This window comes from Medicago sativa, chromosome 1 (genome assembly GCF_051527215.1).
Source record: "Medicago sativa cultivar Bolivia chromosome 1, Bolivia_mono, whole genome shotgun sequence".
Classification (NCBI taxonomy): Eukaryota; Viridiplantae; Streptophyta; class Magnoliopsida; order Fabales; family Fabaceae; genus Medicago; species Medicago sativa.
This window is the reverse complement of record NC_140749.1, coordinates 30,421,184-30,440,796: the sequence shown is the minus strand read 5'-3', so window position 1 is coordinate 30,440,796 and position 19,613 is coordinate 30,421,184. Positions and strand designations below refer to the sequence as shown.

Genomic DNA, 19,613 nt, shown 5'->3' with positions numbered 1-19,613 from the left:
TTATTATAGGAAAAATAATTTTTTAAGATTATAATTAGGATAATGAAAAAGTAAGTATAGATTCCTAAAAAAAGTAAGTATAGATATATTCATCTAGTTTGTTACACTTTTTAAATGATAGAGGAAAAAAAATTAGACATATATATACTCATATCGTGTTTGTTACATTTTTATTTTAACATTTAAATTTACTTTTATCTATTTGTTATATGTTCTATTTGTATTGAAAGTTGATGGTAATTTTAGAAAGAGAAAAAGTCAACCCAAAAAAATTAAAACATGCTATTTTCTTTATATATAGAATAGATATGAAAGTTAGTTATGCATTGTTAGGAAAATTTGGGCAAGGTAATTGGCAATGGGAGGGATTAATTGTTTGGTAGTGTTAAGGAATCACTACTAGTAGAATATGTAGTTTGGCCAGTGATAAAAATGCTATTGTTGTTGATATAGTGTTGAATGATGTAGAAGAGGGCAGGAGTTAGGTGTAGTTGGAGGTGCATGCTATTTGAATGGCAAGAAGAGTTGGTTGTGGAGTGTATTCTTTTGATTGGCAATCTTGTATTGCATGAAGAATTCTGCTCTTTACTCAAACAGTTTTGCTCACTCCCAAAGTAAAAGTCCAAAATGCCCCTACGCAACTTAACTTGCGCTAGTGCATTCTGTACTTATGTTAAGTCACATAACGTGACTTAACATGCGCTCAGAATACACTAGCGCAAGTTAAGTTGCGCAGCACAACTTAACATGAGCTAGTGTATTTCTGTTCAGAATACACTAGCGCAAGTTAAGTTGCGCTGCGCAACTTAACTTGCGCTAGTGTATTCTGAGCGCATGTTAAGTCACACTACGTGACTTAACATGCGCTACGTGATAATTGATCAGAATACACTAGCGCATGTTAAGTTGCGTAAGGGCATTTTGGACTTTTACTTTGGGAGTGAGCAAAACCATTTAGGTAAAGAGCAGAATTCTTGCATGAAACACATTGGATAGGTGGACGTGGAGAAATATTTTTGGTTTTCAGTCAATGGGGCTTATCAGTTGTTGAGTCAGATATGAGTATTGAAATCTAAATATAGGGGTGAAGTTAGAAGGGGGACCAAAGAGACCAAGGTACCCCAGATCTTTATAAAAAAAATTCATATTAGTTAGTATGTGATCATGTTTTGCCACTATTTCTATTTTCTTTGAACTTTATATTGTAGTGTATAATGAGAACATTTAAGTTTTTAAGCTTAATTACACTAATCATTAACTAGAGTGCATAACAATGAAAAATAAAGTAAAGTTGTGTTTCCAATAATTTACAAAAGTATTGCTCAAATTTTTTGATTTATTGCATGCAGTGTTATTTTAGCACTCTTGTACCAAGTACCAACGATTCAATGTTCATGATTTTATCTTGAATTTATCCTCGTACCTTTACAATTTGTGTTTTCTTTCTTTGCTCTCAAAAAACTTCTTTATTCTCGTCATATTCAAGCAAACCTCAAGGAACTCATATTTCTTATATCTTTAAAATTTCTTATAATTTTGGATACATATTAACTTTGGATATATCATATAATTTCTTAAATTTCTTGTATATATTATGTATATAAAAAAAATTCCCTTACTAAATTATATCGTAAAACTCGGTTCCTCTAAACTAAATTTCTGGCTCCGTCAATGCAAAAAAGTCTTCCTAGAAAGGATAACATTTCTCGTTGTGGAGTAACTTTGTCTCAATGAGTATCAGTAGTCTTATGTCAAAGAGTGTGCTGAAATATGCTAAATCATTTGTTAGTTTATGCTTGAATTGTAATTTGCATGGTAAAATGCTGCATCTAGTTTGAATGGTTTGTTTGTGGGATATTTGAAAAGCTCTAAATGCAAATATCATTCAACAAAAAGAGTTTGTCTTAGATAATATTTTAAAACCTATTAAATTGTTGTCATGATGGTGGCTCAAAATAAATGTCAAAGGATTCAATATTGAACTTCACATCTTATCATGTGTTTGAGGTCATTGGCCTGAGTGTTATGCTTTATTTTTTTGGTAGTATGCTATGAGTTGGTTTCGTGTTTACTTGATTTTGATTTAATTTTGGTCTTACTTTATACATTGCAACTTGCGCTATGAGTGGTTATCTTAATATAATCATTTGTTAATACCGAGACAAAAAATATTTATTTATTTATTTATTAAAAAAATATATCTTAGTATATCAAAACTAAAAGGAAGAAAAAAAAACAAAACTATATGAGAAGAATGTTTGTAAGACCTAACTCAATTGTCAACACCGATATTGTTAGAAAAAATATCTTTACTCAAATTTTAATTCGAGACCTAATAGTTACGTGTGTGATGATGTTTGTCACTTAGTCTATAAATCCTTATTTATTAATTTTATTAGGTCTGCAGCAACTTAACCTAATATTTTCCCTCCAATTTGCTGTATTATGTTAGCAGTCATTTAACCTAACAAATTTCATCTAAAAAAATGCATCGCACCAATTTCATTAATTCTTATCCTCTTGCCTTTTTTTTTGTCAATATTTTGTACACTTATTTAATACTAAAAAAATGCATCGCACAATTTCATGCCTTTTTTTTTTACAATATTTTGTACTCTTATTTAATACTAAAAAAGTTCATCGCACCAATTTCATTCCTTTTTTTTTGACAATATTTTGTACACTTATTTAATACTAAAAAATGCATCATTCTAAATCAAATATGCATATATATGTGTCTGTGCAAACGACCTTATTTAATATGTTTAACCCGGACAACGTCGGGTCTCTATCCTAGTAAAATAAGAAAACTACATGAGAAGAATAGCGCACGACCAATTTTTTTGACGGTGTTCCTTTTTCTTTTTATAATGACGCCCGGCTACAAATGTTATATCTGTTATATCACTCTTTAAATTTTATTTTATTTTTACGAAGAAAAGGGAGGCAAAAGTCCCAGCAACAAAAAGAAGGCACAAAGTCATAATCCGAACAAGAAGTCGCCAACAAGGTCTCTCACTCACCATACCAATACCATATCAAACTTAGCCCTTGCTTGAAAAAAGAATGATATGATTTATGTATATCCGGTCTTATAAAAATATTGTTAAGTACTAGTGTGTTCTTTTTTCTTTTTTTTTTTTCCTGAAATGATAAATATTAGGAAATAATTTTAAGACACCCAAATTTCAGTTTACCACTAGAGAGAGAAAAATAAAGAGTATGATGTTATAGATAGATATTAGCCATGACAATAAAACTTGTATTAACGGGTACCCACTCAAACTCATCCTGAGTTGATGAGTTTTCCCGTTTTTACTCAGTTTGGATACGGGCTTGTTTTTCCCGATTTCAAAATACAGGTAAAGAATGAGTAACAGAGATATAGCTAGGTACCCTTCCAAAACCCATTCTGAACCCTATCACGAAAGTAGAAAATTGTTGATATGTAACATGCAAACCTCTAAATATCATCCCTAGTTTTGAGATATTATTGAACTTTTAAGTTTTAATCACTATGAACATTTTCCCGGTTTTCAATTGATAAATACACATTTGTTGGGTGCTTTCCTAGACTAAATGGATTAGATTAATGTAAAATTGGTGGAAAATAATTTTGGGTAGTAGGTAGGTTCGGGTTTGGGTTATGGGTTTGGGGAACATTCTTGCTCTGGGACGGGTTTAGGATTGGAAAAACTTCTTTTTTATTAAAAAAAATCTGATTTCGTCATGGGTATGGAGGTGGGATATTTGAACCCATCGGAGACGGGGTTGAAGTTCAATTTCTTATTCTCGTTGAAGATCGGGTAAGATTCAGGTACAGGGACGGGGAAGCCGAAATTCATCCCTACCCTTCCCCATTGCATGCCTAATAGATATGATAAATTGATGATATGATAGAAATAGACAAATAGAGAAAATATGAGGGGTTAAATGGATATAGGTAAATCAAAGGTATATGAATATAATGCTCTAAATATTAACATATGTTAATGTTATATTGTGGGTGAAGATATAATCTTCAATCTTCTTGTCACTCCACTTTTTAACTTGTTGCCTCAAACCATCAAACCAATAATATATTGTTTTGCTTAGTAATTAGATTAAAAATTATATCTCTACTTTTTTTTTTTAATCAAATAGGTTAATAACTAGAAATTCAAATAAGTATGGCGTTCGGGGTTCGAACCTCAGCCATATGTTGTGTAATGTTTCTTACGAACTGAGTTAAGCTCGAAGAAACAAAATTATATCTCTACTATTTGCACCAATTATGATTGACAATTAAATTTTATTTGACATTTGATATTGTTGATCAAGGCAAATGTAGAGAATGTATTGTCTACTTTGCTTTGTGTAACCATTTTGGAGGTTATAAAAATAAAATTTCTTAAGAAAAATTATAGGAGTAAATTATAGATTGCAACAAAAATCGAAAATCAATCCTATTCAAATCAAAATAAATTGGCTCAGGCTGTGTAGTCAAGGTTAATTCCAAAATCAAACTAACTAAATGATCAGATTGGATAATTTTTATTCTCAAAACTAATCTAATTCAACCCACAAACACTCCTAACTTAGATTCTCAAGAAAATTGTCTAATAATTCTTAACTCACACTAGCAAAACAACATTTACCATATTTGTGCCAAACAACGTTTTCTTTATTCTATCACATGTTACAATATCACTAAACAAATCCAGGAAGAGGAAGATAACATTTATAAAATGGAATCTTAATCATTCCTTTCCACTTCCTTAGATATTTCTTATGGAAGTCAAATCTGTAAGATATTTTTGTATGAACTTTAATAAATAATGTAAATATGCTAGCTACATAGGTTAATGTTTTATCTATACAAACAAAACTAAATAAAGTTGCATGTTGGCATTTTAATTACCTTGAAAGAGTATGTGATTAATCAATGAAGGGAATGTTTAGAATTGGACAAACCCTACCATGTGTTCCATTCCTTTTCTTAGATAAAAACTTTTCAATAATAGAAAAAGTTTGTGATCCTCAAAATCAATAATGTTGAACTTATGGTAAGCTACTCCACAATGATAGAGTCTAATAAATACGTAGGTATTAATTAAAATGTTTTGTACAAGTAATTCAAAGTTTTGGTATATATACTCCTTAATTTGATACAGCTCTTAATTTGTGTGTATCTAATACAGCTTTTAAATCAAGCTGTGATTTTGGCCCAAGATATTAAGCAAACAGAATAAGTATAAGCAAAGTGGCGAAGTGTTTGGATGGAATTCCTTGATTTCTCATATAATTCAAATTACTTTTAAGGAATTTTGATCCAAAAGAAGATAAAGGATGTGTTTTAGCATAACAGGATAAAGGGTATCTCTATCTTAATTATATTCTTTCAAACTAATTTGATGTTATTATTCCACTAACAATAGATTTTGTATGAAGTGATTGTTAAAACAATACAAGTCGGCATAAATAATTTTATCTAATTGCTTTCCATTCAAAATCATCATAAAATAGGTATTTATGGATATTTTTAGTGAACACCACCTACAGCACCTACGATATGTAAGTAAATTTTGTCAAGTTTTAACTATATTTTTTAAGTAATTTTGTTTAATTATTGAAAACTATGTTACAAAGGGTAGTAAGTTAATTTCTTACAAATTAAAAACAAATTTCTTTGCCAGTTCATAACTAATAGAAAAAACTCTCAACAAATATTATAGATTAAGTTTTTATATTTTATGGAAAAAATGGCATCAAAAAAATAGTTTATTCTTGTATATAAATTAGGGAAATGCTAAAAAGAATTATTACGTTGAAAACTATGTATTTTACTTTTAAAAGTTGAAAATGAGTTCTTTTCGATAAAATTTATATTTTTTTAAAAGAATATAAAAGGAATAAAAAAATAAGATTCTTTACACACTGAAATTTTTCAATATTGAAATTATTTTCAATTTACTATAAGACACACAAAACTTGAAAATTGAAACTCGTTTGCTTAGATGATTTTGAGGACTTCGTCTTTGAAATGTTGAAACTATCAAACATGGTCATATATGTTTACTTTATTAACAAGTCCATCTTCTGGATAATTTAGATATTGTTTGATTCATTAAAAATTAGATTATAACCCTAAAAAAAAATAAAAAAAAATGCTTTTAAAATAAGGTTGAAACTGCTAAAAATAAGATGGGATTGTGCAGAAACCATTCATGAAATTTTGTTTAATTCATTGGCAAATATTGAACACAAATTTGATCTATCTTACAAATGTTTCTTTTTATGAAAAGTGTTCTACTGGATTTTTCATCCCAAAATAATATAAATTAACCCGATGTTTTTATTTTCAAACTAGTGAAAAGACGGACACTCACGTGACCGTATTTCCGCCCTTTTTATTGTGCTAACGTTTAAAATTATTAATGGTGTTTTTTGTATGAAATTTTGATTTGGATTAAAACTAAAACTAAGAACATAGATGTTTGTTGCTTTCAAGTTATAACAAACCAAACTAATCATGATTATTTATTTTAATAACAGCAACAATATAACACCGAAAAAATATAATCTAAATATTTTTTTAAATGACACCAACAACGATCTTTATTATAGAAAAAGTTGTTTAAGGGTATAATTGGAATAATGAAAAAGTAAGTATAAAATATATTCATCTAGTTTGTTACACATTTTAAATGATAAAGGAAAAAACAATTTAGACATATATTTTTCATATCCTCTTTGTTACATTATTTTTATCTATTTGTTACATGTATTATTTATATTGAAAATAGAGGGTATTTTTGGAAAGAAAAAAGACAGCCCAAATGAGTTGAAAGGGGGTGTTTTCTTTATATAAACTGTAAATGAAACTGCGCAAACTCTAGTGAGGAAATACAATACCCAATACTAAAAGGTACCTAATCATAATAAGTCAAGTGAAACACTACCAAATGGTTCTGAATGATTACCTTATTTCTACTTCTTTTCTCTTATTTTCACTTTACTTTCTTTCTTTTACCTTTTGATTCATCAACCAAACAAAATATAAAGGTAGAGAGTAAAATTGTCCCGGTTTTCTCAGGGTAAAATTTGCAGTTACTTTTCTCAAGGACAGCTAAAACTGAGTTTTACAAATAGATCTTCATTAAAAACATCAATGAACAGTGTAATTCGAGAATAAAAAATTTGTGGCAACAGGTATAATTGCTTTATAATTCTGTTCAGAACATCAAACACAAGCAGTAATTTTATGAGTTAATTATGTTTTTAGTCCCTATAAATATGTCAACTTTTCGTTTTAGTCCCTCTAAAATTTTCCTTCAACTTTTAGTCCCTATAAAATTTTCAATCACTACTATTGGTCCCTATTTTTAAGTAAAATTTTGTATTTAGTAAAATTTTGTATTTTTTAATGAAATTGTGCAAAAATGTATAGAATATTGTAAAAATCACTCCCAAAAAAATTAGAATTTTGTTAACAAAACAAGAATTAAATATGAATTTTTTACCGTCAAAAATATAAAAATTCATATTAAATTCATGTTTTAGTAAAAAATTCTAAATTTTTTTGGGTGAGATCCTTATAATATTATGCATTTTTCTGTAAAATTTTATTTAAAAATATGAATTCTACATATGAGTTTACTTTAAAGAAAGGACCAAAAGTAATGATTGAAAATTTTATAGGGACTAAAAGTTGAAGGAAAATTTTAGAGGGACTAAAACGAAAAGTTGTTATATTAGGGACCAAAAACATATTTAACCCTAATTTTATTGAATCATTAGTTTTTGACAAAGTTACTTAATTTGTCCCTTAACCTAATTTCATATAACACTTTTATCCTTGATCTTTTTTAATCCCATAAAAAAGCATAGGACAAAAATGTTGCTTCAAATTAAGAGACAAATTGGATAATTTTCCCTTGTTTTTTATCGGCTAAAGTTTATATTGTGAAAAAAGTCCTGCATGTGATTTTCCTTCCATATTATCACCAGTACACTACAAGTTAACAAGCTTTTTACTCAAAGTTATTAATGTCTAACAACAAAAATTCCTGGTAGCAATGGCCAACAATTACATTATCTCACTAGTAAGTAATCACGTTAAAAATTATCCGAGGGCAATACAGACTTCAGATTTTCATGACAAAGAACAAATGTATAGTAATGTTGCTGCAGAAAGCCTTGAATATATTTTTTGCTCCACTCCACATACACCATGGTATGTGAAGGAAAACTACAGAAGAATCAAACTAATCAAAACTTTCATTAACTATCCAACAAATGAAATTAGACCAAGCTTTAATAGCAGGCAGCAACTGTCCCTGGATCGGCAAGACTATGGAGCACAACTTCATGATTTGTCAGAAATATCTTCGCCAGGTTGGCCAAATATTCGAAGATTCCGGTCCATTGATGCAACTGCTAAGTATTTTGAATCTGGGCCGAATTTTACACATGTGGATTTACCTGAAAATAAACGGTTCAAGTTGCATCTTAATAACTGTACAAACAATAAATACTAGATGTGTATGGTGCAGGAATAATAATAATAGATAGGAGCAGGAAAAATCAAGACGGTACCTGTTCCAGATAAATCAGGAAGAGTTTTGATCAAGTTCCATTCAGATTTCACATTTGCAACTTGTAATATCCTGCATAAAGTAGCAGGTACAATAAATTAGTTCAAGGAAAGACTAATGGAATGGTTAGAGAAACCAAAAATCAATATAATTCTTCGGTCACATTTTTAAATCATTACCAATCTAAAGGGTATTTGGGTAAACATTTGATCAATGGATTATTATCATATAAAAGTAAACAATTATCATAGAAGAGTTTATGTACAACTTTTTTCAATATAATAATTAAAAAATAAAACATTGTAATCTTCCCCTAAGCTATGCAAAAACAACTTCTATGAACTATCGTGTCGTTAAACTAATGAAAATAAACTGAAAATGAAAACAGCTTATAGAATATCAAGAACTTCAAAATTATAAATGTTGTAAGATAATCGAAAATAAGCTTTTCCAATAACTCTTCTACACTAGACATTACTCCTCACCTAACATCAGAGCCTGCAACTGCAAGGTAGGATCCACTGTGGTCAAACTCCACTGCAAGATACAAAGAATTAGATGAAGACCTTATGAAATAGGTACAATATTCTAGTATGTAAATAGTAGGGCCATTGACAATAAGAGAGAGTCAATACCAGAGTTTGTTGGAGTTGCTGAGTCATATGGGCCATAGTCCCGGAAGTTTTTCAACTTGCGTAGATCCCAAAGCTTTACACCATCATGAGCTGCGGTCTATCACAAATTCAAGAGTACGATAAGAATACCATATTAATGATTTTTTTTTTTTGACGTTAATACCATATTAATGATAAACCTGCTAATACTGGTTACATTTTTTTCACGTACCGCAAGGTAGTATCCATTCTCAGAAAAGGATATTGCAGTTACATGCCCGACATGTCCATCAAACTTAGCAACATTTGCCTGCAACCAAATATCATTTCAAAATAAAATTAATATTAAAATAGAAATTAATATTGAAATTAATCTAGAAATAAAGCAAACATATATTGCATACCTGACTTTTTACATCCCAGATCTTAACAAGAGAATCTGTAGTGCCAGTTCCAAGAATAAGACCATCGGGATGAAAAGCTGCAGATGTATAGCCTTCGGAAGAGTCAGAAACCTATAAATGCCAAATCATTGTCAACTCAGCACTTAGGTAGGAAGGAATGCAGTAAAGGTTCAAAGTTGTTGCTTTCAGATGACTTATCAAGAAATATAAAAAATAAAAAATAATAGTAGTAATAATAATAATAATAATACCCCGTATTCTTTTAGACACCTCTACAAAACTATTCCACAAGACACTTATGAATCAATATTAACACAAATATAAAAGAAAAAATGTTCGGACCTGAGTCAGACAAGTTCCTGAAGATAGTTCATAAAAGCACCAGCTGCCATCAAGTGATGCAGTCACAAAGTAATTATTGGTGGCATGGACAGTGACAGCTTCCACCTGAAAAGTTGGAAAGGCAAATTTGTTCTTACATCACAACAGAATATATGTGTATGAGAGAAACATAACTGGCGGGAAATAAGGATGCATAAATTCATAGATTTGAAAGTTTCACCCTCAGATAGTCAAGAATAGCAATCATAAAGGCATTCATAGTTTATGAAATCCTGATTCTTGGATTGAAGATAAAGATAGTGTTTTATACCTCAAGTTTTTTTAAAAAAAGAAATAACATGAGTGCTGAATATCAAACTAGAAAACATCAAATTGTAGTGAAGGTACTCGACTGGATGTACGACTTACTAAAGAGGTCATGCATCAGTTGTAGAAGTGATAGAACCACCAAATTTAATTTAAATTGGGCCTAACTCATCCTTGCAAAACTGGCTTGTAAGGTGAGGAGTGCCTCTATTTATAAATTCTTATCAAGAGATCTATCCAATCTAGGACTTGGGTTTTTCCCAATAATTTGTATACCAAAACCTAGCAGTCAAGAGTTTATGGGTTTCTTTCAGATGTCTACATTCTTTTCTGCATTTAAAATAAAACTGTCGGGATAGAGCATGTTATAGCTGCTTTTGCATGAATCGTTCAAATTCTGATTCAGGATTGAGAACTTCTTATCTGGTACAGAATGGCATGCATTTGATGTGAGCGGGTGACTGTGTACGCAACTATTTGACCAGGGTAAAGAGGATGTTGCTAATTCAAAGTGCATACGTCAGATTCTAACTAATTTAATTGAAATATATGGTGTATGCATTCTTATGTACAAAATACAGAACACATAATTAAGTGCATGTTTGTTTTGCATTGGCATCTCCCAAAACAAACTTTTGCTAAAACATGGCTATGAGAGATCCCCATCCACAACCAAAAATGTTTTAAAGTCTGTTAAGAGCTGTTTGTGAGAATGCTGGCTTTCAACAAGGACTTCACAGGCCAACATGTCAAGGTCAATATGGTAAGTGGTCTAATTGGCATAGGCTATGAGAAATAGCTTTTGCCACAATCCAAGGATACTCATTAGTCCCGACTGACATCCCACGACATAATCTACGACTGTTCATGTGATCGAACTCAATGTGCGGAGATATCTCTGACTAAGGTGGTAGCTCTAAATCTTTATGAAGTAAAAATTATTTTCAAGAAAGAATTGCAGATTTGTAAAAGTTAACTGTGGAGCAACAGAGTAGGGACCTGAATAAGCCTGTTATCATAATGTTAAGGAGTTAAGGAGGAATGAGGAAGTGGGAGGTTAACGGTTCAGAGAACCAGGGGAAGTGAAAATGAAAAGTTTCCTTTTTGAGGACTTCACCTCTTGGATTCTTGAGGTGTCGTGTTATAATTTGAAGAACATGTATTATCTCCAAAACATTTATTATTTTACAAAAGAATCTATATCATTCAATTATCCCAAAAAGACAATCAAGTTTTATCCTACTTGTACTAGGTGGGGTTAACTACATGTGGCTCAAACAACGCCATAACTATCATCTCTCTACGAGTTTATTTTCTTAATGTTTCTTGTCGCCCAAGATTCAATTTCATACCGAATTACAAGTAGGATAAAGACAAACAAGAAACAATGAAAAATTAGGAACAGCAATGTGGTTAGATTCACTTACTTCAGCAGAATGATCCTTCAAGATCTGTTTGCAGTTATAGTGACCATCATCTGACCCTTGCCACAAACGAACTGTCTGCAATACAAATAAATTAAAAGATTTATAGACCATTAGGGAATGCAAAACTACATCTTTTCAGGGTAACTCAAATTCACAATTTTAAGACGGCCAAGTGAGAATGACATTCAACAGACACATCTATTATGGGGAACAAAAGGCAAATGTAAATCGCAAGGGACTGAAAAATATCAAGTGTGAATTTTGGATTCCATAGTTCACATATAAATTCACAGGTCTGGATTAGCTGCATCATGCAAAACACAATTGGTTGTGTCTGGAGAAAACAAGGAATGTAGCAATACATGGATTGAAATTTGTATCAAGCTTTACAATGTCTGCTCTAAGACGAAAGAGGGTGATCAGATAAAATAATTCCAACTTCTGAGCTGTGAAACCAAACTACCTTATAAAATTAGAAAGGGATAGCTATTTACCTTATCTGCTGAACCAGTTATGATAGATTCACCCTGACCTACAAACTTCACGCTTGTTACCTACCAAAAGCATTACAGGTCAGCTAATAGATTTTGAAGAAAATATAAATCCTTCAATTCCAACTAAAATAAGACCGACCTTTTTAGAGTGACCGCTGAGTGTAGCTAATACTTGTCCTGATGGACAGTCAAAAATAACAGCATTTGTATCAATATTTCCAGTTGCGATTATGTCCTGTAAAACGGAATAAGTTGATCCTCAGTCATTGCACATTAGTTTTCTAATTAAAAAATATGTCGTTTTTGAATATTACTTGTAGAGATTAAAAGTAATACCTTAGAATAAAGGATATCAAGAGCTATAATGCCTTAATTAAAAAATATTTTGCTTTTGAATATTACTTAGAGATTGAAAGTAATACCTTAGAATGAAGGATATCAAGAGCTATAATGCCCTGTTTGCTAGTTTTGTTTAAGGGATGGCTAGATATCTGCGTATATGTCTCTAGAGCGTCAACAGAAGCCAAAGTCGCAGGAATCTGAAATAAACCATAGAACATGTCACAAACAAGTTAAATGTAAATGCCATTAATGTGTGTGTGTGTGTGTAATTTCAAATTTTTCAAAGGATCTAAGCAAACTAAGAAAATACTACCATTGCGAAACTTGATACACTTCTATAATCTATACTATAATGAAGAATACCTCTCGCTTTTTCCTCTTCCCGGAAAGAGCAGCATTGCAGTCTGTTAGCTCAGAAATTATACTGGAAGATATTCCAGGATGTAATTTCTTCGCATTAGGTGCCAACTCCTCGTCATCAGCAGCTAAAACATAAAAAAGACAATTCAAATGTGCAAAGCGCAAGAATTAACAGCACATAGGGGAAGCTATTAAGGTGCAAACTCTTAGTTTTTGAACACTTTAAACTCTAATGTTTAGGGGGTACGAAATTTTATTGAAATTCACTTCAACCTCAACAAGATGATAAGATATAATACCTCTTTTCCCATTGCTATGAACAGGAGCATTAGCTGTCACAGAATTTGGAGTAGAAATAGGGAACTGCCTTTCTGCCTGTGCAAGTATAGACCTAGCTTCGTCTCGTTCCTTTTTAAGCCTTGCAATCACGCGGCAAGCAGCATCATGCTACAGAATAAAACTAAAATTAACAACTAGGGCGGCAGATATATAGCAAGAGGAACAAGTTGTGAAAATTTGAAATCATTATCAGGCACAGGATCTTATCAAGATAAGAAATCATACCAGGAAAGAACAGTTGGAGAAAATAATAAATATTAATGCATAAGTCAAACAAATGAAAAAAAAGGCTAAACCAAATATTAAATTTATCATTTAAAATTTTAAATTGATTTCTCTTCCCACTACAGCACTACCACCTGAACCATCCCCCTCTCTTACTGGCATAATTTCTCTTTTATGTTTACTGTTGAAACTTCCCACACCATCTTTCACATTTCCTTTGTCATCAATCTTTCCCGTCCAAAAAAACTTCTCGCCATTTAAATACTCTCCAACTTCACCTGTACTTAGTTGTAATGTGTAAACAAGCCTGTCTTTTTTTTTAATCAAAAACAAGACTATCTTTTACATTCCCCTTTGATTAGTTATTATCTTAAACCTTTTTCAGTGAGAACAGACTCCCTTCTCATTTTCCCTTCTCCCTTCGATTACTCTTAGAAGGCCAAGGTGCACCCCAAACTCCCAACACATCTTCCCTGACGAATTGTAACATGAAGATACCGTGAACATGAACACAAATCCCAGTATGCGATTTGTAGGGAGCGTGACTGAATTTGGTAACTAAGTTAAAAATCACAAATTTCTTATTTTCCAATAGTAAAAGAAATCGCAACAATTAAAAATTGATTTTGAGAAGAAGTTCTATGTGATGCTGAAAGTTTAAACCTTAATATATAAAAATAGGAGTTTTAACAAACAAAAGACATGTTCACTATCCTTATTTTCCAATAGTAAAAGAAATCGCAACAATTAAAAATTGATTTTGAGAAGAAGTTCTATGTGATGCTGAAAGTTTACGCCTTAATATATAAAATAGGAGTTTTAACAAACAAAAGACATGTTCACTATCCTTATCTGAGAATATATAAAATGAATCTCAAATGGAAAAATTTATCGCATAAATGAGAACCTTAAGGGTCCGTTTGGTGCGTATGATATGATAGACACATGATAGGATTAGAAAATGGATAAAGATAGGATATGATAGTGACATGATAGACATTTATCCTATCATGTGTTTGGTGCACACATGATAACAAATATGATAGCATTATTTTATTCTATCATGTGTTTGGCGCAAAGGTTTTATTGACATGATAAAAATAACAACACACATAATTAAATCGATTGGGAACAAGATTGGGAAGAAAATGATAGAATTGATATTGATTGTAATTTTATGAAAAAAAATTATGAAGAAAATCGTAATTCAGAAAGATTGGGAACAAAATTATGAAGAAAGTTATAAAGAATTATGGAAAAAAAATTGTCCAGAAAATCGGTTGCACAAAACATAACATTGGGAAGCAAAAATGATTGGAGTAACATTGGGAAGCAAATCGATTGCAGAAAATCAATTACACGAAACTGCCAATTTTCATATGAAGAAAATAGTGAAAAATCGTAAATGGTATTTTCCAATTCAGGTGCAACAGCCAAATTGATTGGGAAGAAAATATATTGGAGGAACAAAACATGAAGAAAATTGATTGGAATTGATATCGATTGGGAAGAAATTCAAGAAAAAAATGAAAAAAAGAATATAACATGAAAAACGTAGAAGCAGAGAGTCGAAAGAGGTTTAATGAGGAATAGAGGATGCGCGTTTGATAGCTTTATGCTATCAGGTTGCTAACCCACCAAAAACTAAGGATTAAAATTACAAAGAAGCAATAGGATAGGATAAGTAATAGGTTTATTTTATCATTTCCTACTGATGCACCCAAGCAACGGATTTAAGCAGGATATGACAATGTTATAATATCATGTCTTCTTATCCTGCGCACCAAACAGGCCGTAAAAGCTAAGAGATATAGACCAGGAAGGTTTGGGGATTGTAAACTCAAGGGCAAACTTTGTAACCCGTACATTATCATGTTGTGATGGGAAATCCAGAAAAGAAAAAAATCATTTTGATTTAATAATGAAATTCAAGAGGATGGAAAACTTACACTAACAAATCGGTAAGAGACCAATCGAATCTTACAAGAAACCAATTATAAATTATAGGAAATATTAATAACCCGGTTTTAGGCTGCAAACATATTCCACCAATTGGGACATAACTGTAGAAGATAATAATTTGTTGGATCAATAATTTTGTTACCCTTACCTGGTATAGAGCATGACTTAACTCTTGCCTTGCTGTATGCAACTGCTGCTCCAATGCAAAATTAGATAGCATCAACCCATCCCATTCCTATAAATGAGGGAAAAAATTTATTTGTAATGAGTAGAGATATTACAGATTTCTAAGCATTCCTTCCAAGTATTTGTCAGAAAAACTTATTAACAGAAACCACCATTAAATTCCTGGAACAATTAACTTATAAATAAATTTTAAGAACTTCTACAGTAAACAGTCTAAAACAAAGTCATCGTATATCAATATTGTAAGCCTCAATTCTATACATACATACATTTTGGAACATTCCAAGCATGCCAGGAATGCTTGCTGCCTGCACTGGTCTAGGCTTCACTATCTGCATGACAAATTATCCTGATAATTATCAAACTGCAAATACACATAGGAAAATAAAAGAACCACGGCTAACATGAACGGCTTAGTCCACTTATAAACTGCACACTCAATATAGAAAGCATGAAACTAATACCATTACCAACATACCTTGCCTGTTTTGATCGGCACAATATCATCCAGAGTAAGCGGCTCTCCTGTAACTGGACACTTCCCAAAATCCTATTCGATTGATTTCAACAAAATTGAATATAAAGTATCAAAATCAGATTAGTAATAACATATGACAAGCCTGAAAAATATCATGAAAACTAATTGCATTTGAAGTGACAATAAAAACCTATTGCATAACAAAAACATTTACAGATATTAAAAAAAAAACCACTTAAAAGATGCCACACGATTCGCTGTGAATAAAAACACCCGATTTTCTTTCATTCAATGATAGATAGGAAATAAACAACAACGATAAAACAAAAAAATAATAGCTACAATGTTTCCAAATCTCCCAAAACATAATTCATATATGCTTTATCTTTCAAATCTCCTATAGATAGGACATAAACATAATTCACCGATAGATAGGACATAAACATAATTCATATAATAGAACTAATACAAATTTGATAGATATATTATTATTATTATTATTATTATTATTATTATTATTATTATTATTATTATTATTATTATTATTATTATTATTATTATTATTATTATTATTATTATGCAGTTGTTATTTTATTAGGCAACAGTTATTATATTAATGTGTAGCAGTTATGTATTAGGAACAGTTATGTTTTAGGAAGTTACTAGAGAATAAGTTACTGGATAAATAAGGGATCTGAAGGACAATGTCGATAGGCATTTTATTGGGGTCTGGTTATTGGTTGGGAGAGACCAAGCTCTCGAATTCTTGGAGGGAGAGACCCAAGACTCTCAAATTCCTTGGGAACCTATTGTGTAATCATATTCTATTATTAATAAAATAAGTTATTTCTATTCTGTTTCTATGTTCGGTACCGGTTTCTATCAAAATTCAAATCACATTTTGGCTGTTCGGTACTCCTATCGTTTTATATTTTAAACAAATCTCCTAAAACCAATACAAAATTCGGTATATTAAAATAAATATTAGTTATGCTGATGTCTCGGCTCAAATAAAATAAATTCCGAAATTCCAGTCATCGGTTGTGTAACTAAATTCCATTACAAATTTTTAGTTGGGGATGCTACTAATTTCCACTACTAAACACTTTAAATAGCTTAAAAGAACAAACCACCTCAAACTTCAAACATGCTACGCAATTCATAATGTACAAAAGCGCCCCACTTTCTTTCATTCACCAAAAGATAGCACCGATACAACAAAGAGAAAAGAAACAAAATATAACAAATACACTGCTTCCAAATTAGCCTTTAGCTTTCACATCTCCTAATCTCCTAATACCAATACAAAAGTCGGTATCCAGAACCAAAGAACCACATGTCGCGCCTTAAATATTGTCTCGCTTTAAATAAAATAAAGTCCAAAATTCCAGTCATGAGTTGTACAACTAAACTCCATTTAAAACTTCGAATTGCCGACAACTATGAAACATGGAAACCAGACACAACGACGACAATACAATTTTGAGAAAATTACATAACTCAATGTAAAACATGAGTCGGTGTCATTACACGGCTTCGATCAGAAGTGTCGGGTATACAGAGACCGACGCTATTTGTTTCTACTACTAAACCTTCAAACTAGTTACAATACCAAACATTTTCCACCCAAAATGTTCTAAAACTAATACAACAGTAACACATTTCTCAATTAAACCATTATTCCCAAATTACCTACACTCCTGATTTCCACTACTTTACCCTTGAAGAACATAAATGACCGAACACTTTCAACCTAAAATGAACTAAACTATGGGCCTGTTTGGATTGGCTTATTTTTTAGCTTATGCAAATAAATAAGCTTTTCTGTATTGTTCATAAGCTTGTAAGGTAGTTTATGAGAAAACAGCTAATGAAGATACAATTTTCGTGGTGAGAACTTATGAATTAACATAAAAACTTGTTTATTTTTTGCATGAGCTATTTTTCATAAGCTCAAAAATAAGCCAATCCAAATGGGCCCTAATACCAAAAGACACTCACCAAAAAAAAAAAAATCCCATTTTATCCACTTCAATTTCTCAATTAAACCACTATTCCCAAATTACCCTCAACCCTAACACGCTAATCCCTAATTATTGTTCACAAATTCAACTTCAAATGTTAAATAAACAGAGAGAAATAACCATTATGATTCCCAAATTACCTCTCTACCCTAAACTACTATTCACAAAATTGAACTGCAAAAGGCAATTAAACAGAGAGAGAAAGAATCATTACCATTATATGCCTCTCGATTAATCTCTTCTCGAACAAAAGCCCAGAGCTTTTTGACACCACAGGCTCATCTGGAACCTCACCGGAAACTGCAAAAAACCAAAAAAAGAAAAACAAATCGCAGATCAAAAAAGATGAAATTCGAAATCGAAACAGAGAAGAAACGAAAGAAGAGAATAGAGGAAAAAGAAATTAACTGGAGCAGTTCATCGTGGTTGAGGAATGAGAAATTAGGGTTTTGGGTTTTGGAGAAGTGAGAGGGAAATAGTGGTAGCGAGAAAACGAAGCCGAAGAGAAAACTAAATCGAAAAAGAAATCACCGCTAATTGTTTAGATTTGGTGTTTGTATGAAAGAAAATTCACGGGCCTGGGCCAAATACCCGGTCCACGGGTCCAGCTATTCCTTTCGGGTCGGATCTCGTTGACAATCTATAGATAATAGGGTTAAGTATGTTTTTGGTCCTATAAATATGTCAACTTTTCGTTTTAGTCCCTCTAAAATTTTCCTTCAACTTTTAGTCCCTATAAAATTTTCAATCTTCACTTTTGGTCCCTCTTTTAAAATAAACTCATATGTATAATTCATATTTTTTTAATAAAATTATCCAGAAAAATTCAAAATATTATAAGAATCACTCCAAAAAAAATTTAGAATTTTTTAGCAAAACATGAATTTAATATGAATTTTTATATTTTTTTACGGTTAAAAATTCATATTTAATTTGTGTTTTGTTAAAAAATTCTAATTTTTTCAGGAAATTATTTTAGAATTCACTTTTGGTCCCTCTTTTAAAGTAAACTCATATGTAGAATTCATATTTTTTAATAAAATATTCCAGAAAAATTCAAAATGTTATAAGAATCACTCCAAAAAAATTTAGAATTTTTTAACAAAACATGAATTTAATATGAATTTTTATATTTTTTTACGGTTAAAAATTCATATTTAATTTGTGTTTTGTTAAAAAAATTTAATTTTTTCAGGAAATTGTTTTAGAATTCACTTTTGGTCCTTCTTTTAAAGTAAACTCATATGTAGAATTCATATTTTTTAATAAAATTTTCCAAAAAAATTCAAAATATTATAAGAATCACTCCAAAAAAAATTTAGAATTTTTTAACAAAACATGAATTTAATATGAATTTTTATATTTTTTAAGGTTAAAAATTCATATTTAATTTGTGTTTTGTTAAAAAATTCTAATTTTTTTCAGGAAATTGTTTTAGAATATTTTACACATTTCTGCACAATTTCATTAAAAAATACATAAATTAATTTGAAAATAGGGACCAAAAGTAGTGATTGAAAATTTTATAGGGACC

The 19,613-nt window shown here is 30.9% G+C and overlaps 1 protein-coding gene across 1 annotated transcript; it reads right to left on the bottom strand.

Moving 5' to 3' along the window:
* Positions 1-8,049: 8,049 nt before the first annotated feature.
* Positions 8,050-18,602, bottom strand: LOC146954192 (pre-mRNA-processing factor 19 homolog 2-like). The gene is made up of 18 exons (XM_085715247.1): positions 18,488-18,602; positions 18,294-18,379; positions 16,056-16,127; positions 15,847-15,909; positions 15,540-15,626; positions 13,165-13,312; positions 12,869-12,990; positions 12,586-12,702; positions 12,303-12,398; positions 12,164-12,223; positions 11,670-11,744; positions 9,937-10,041; positions 9,595-9,705; positions 9,423-9,500; positions 9,212-9,308; positions 9,062-9,113; positions 8,578-8,648; positions 8,050-8,463 (listed from the first exon to the last, which is right to left on the bottom strand). Exons 1-18 carry the CDS (start codon positions 18,498-18,500, stop codon positions 8,348-8,350), a joined length of 1,569 nt encoding a protein of 522 aa, XP_085571373.1. The 5' UTR covers positions 18,501-18,602; the 3' UTR covers positions 8,050-8,347.
* Between the last annotated feature and the right edge of the window lie 1,011 nt (positions 18,603-19,613).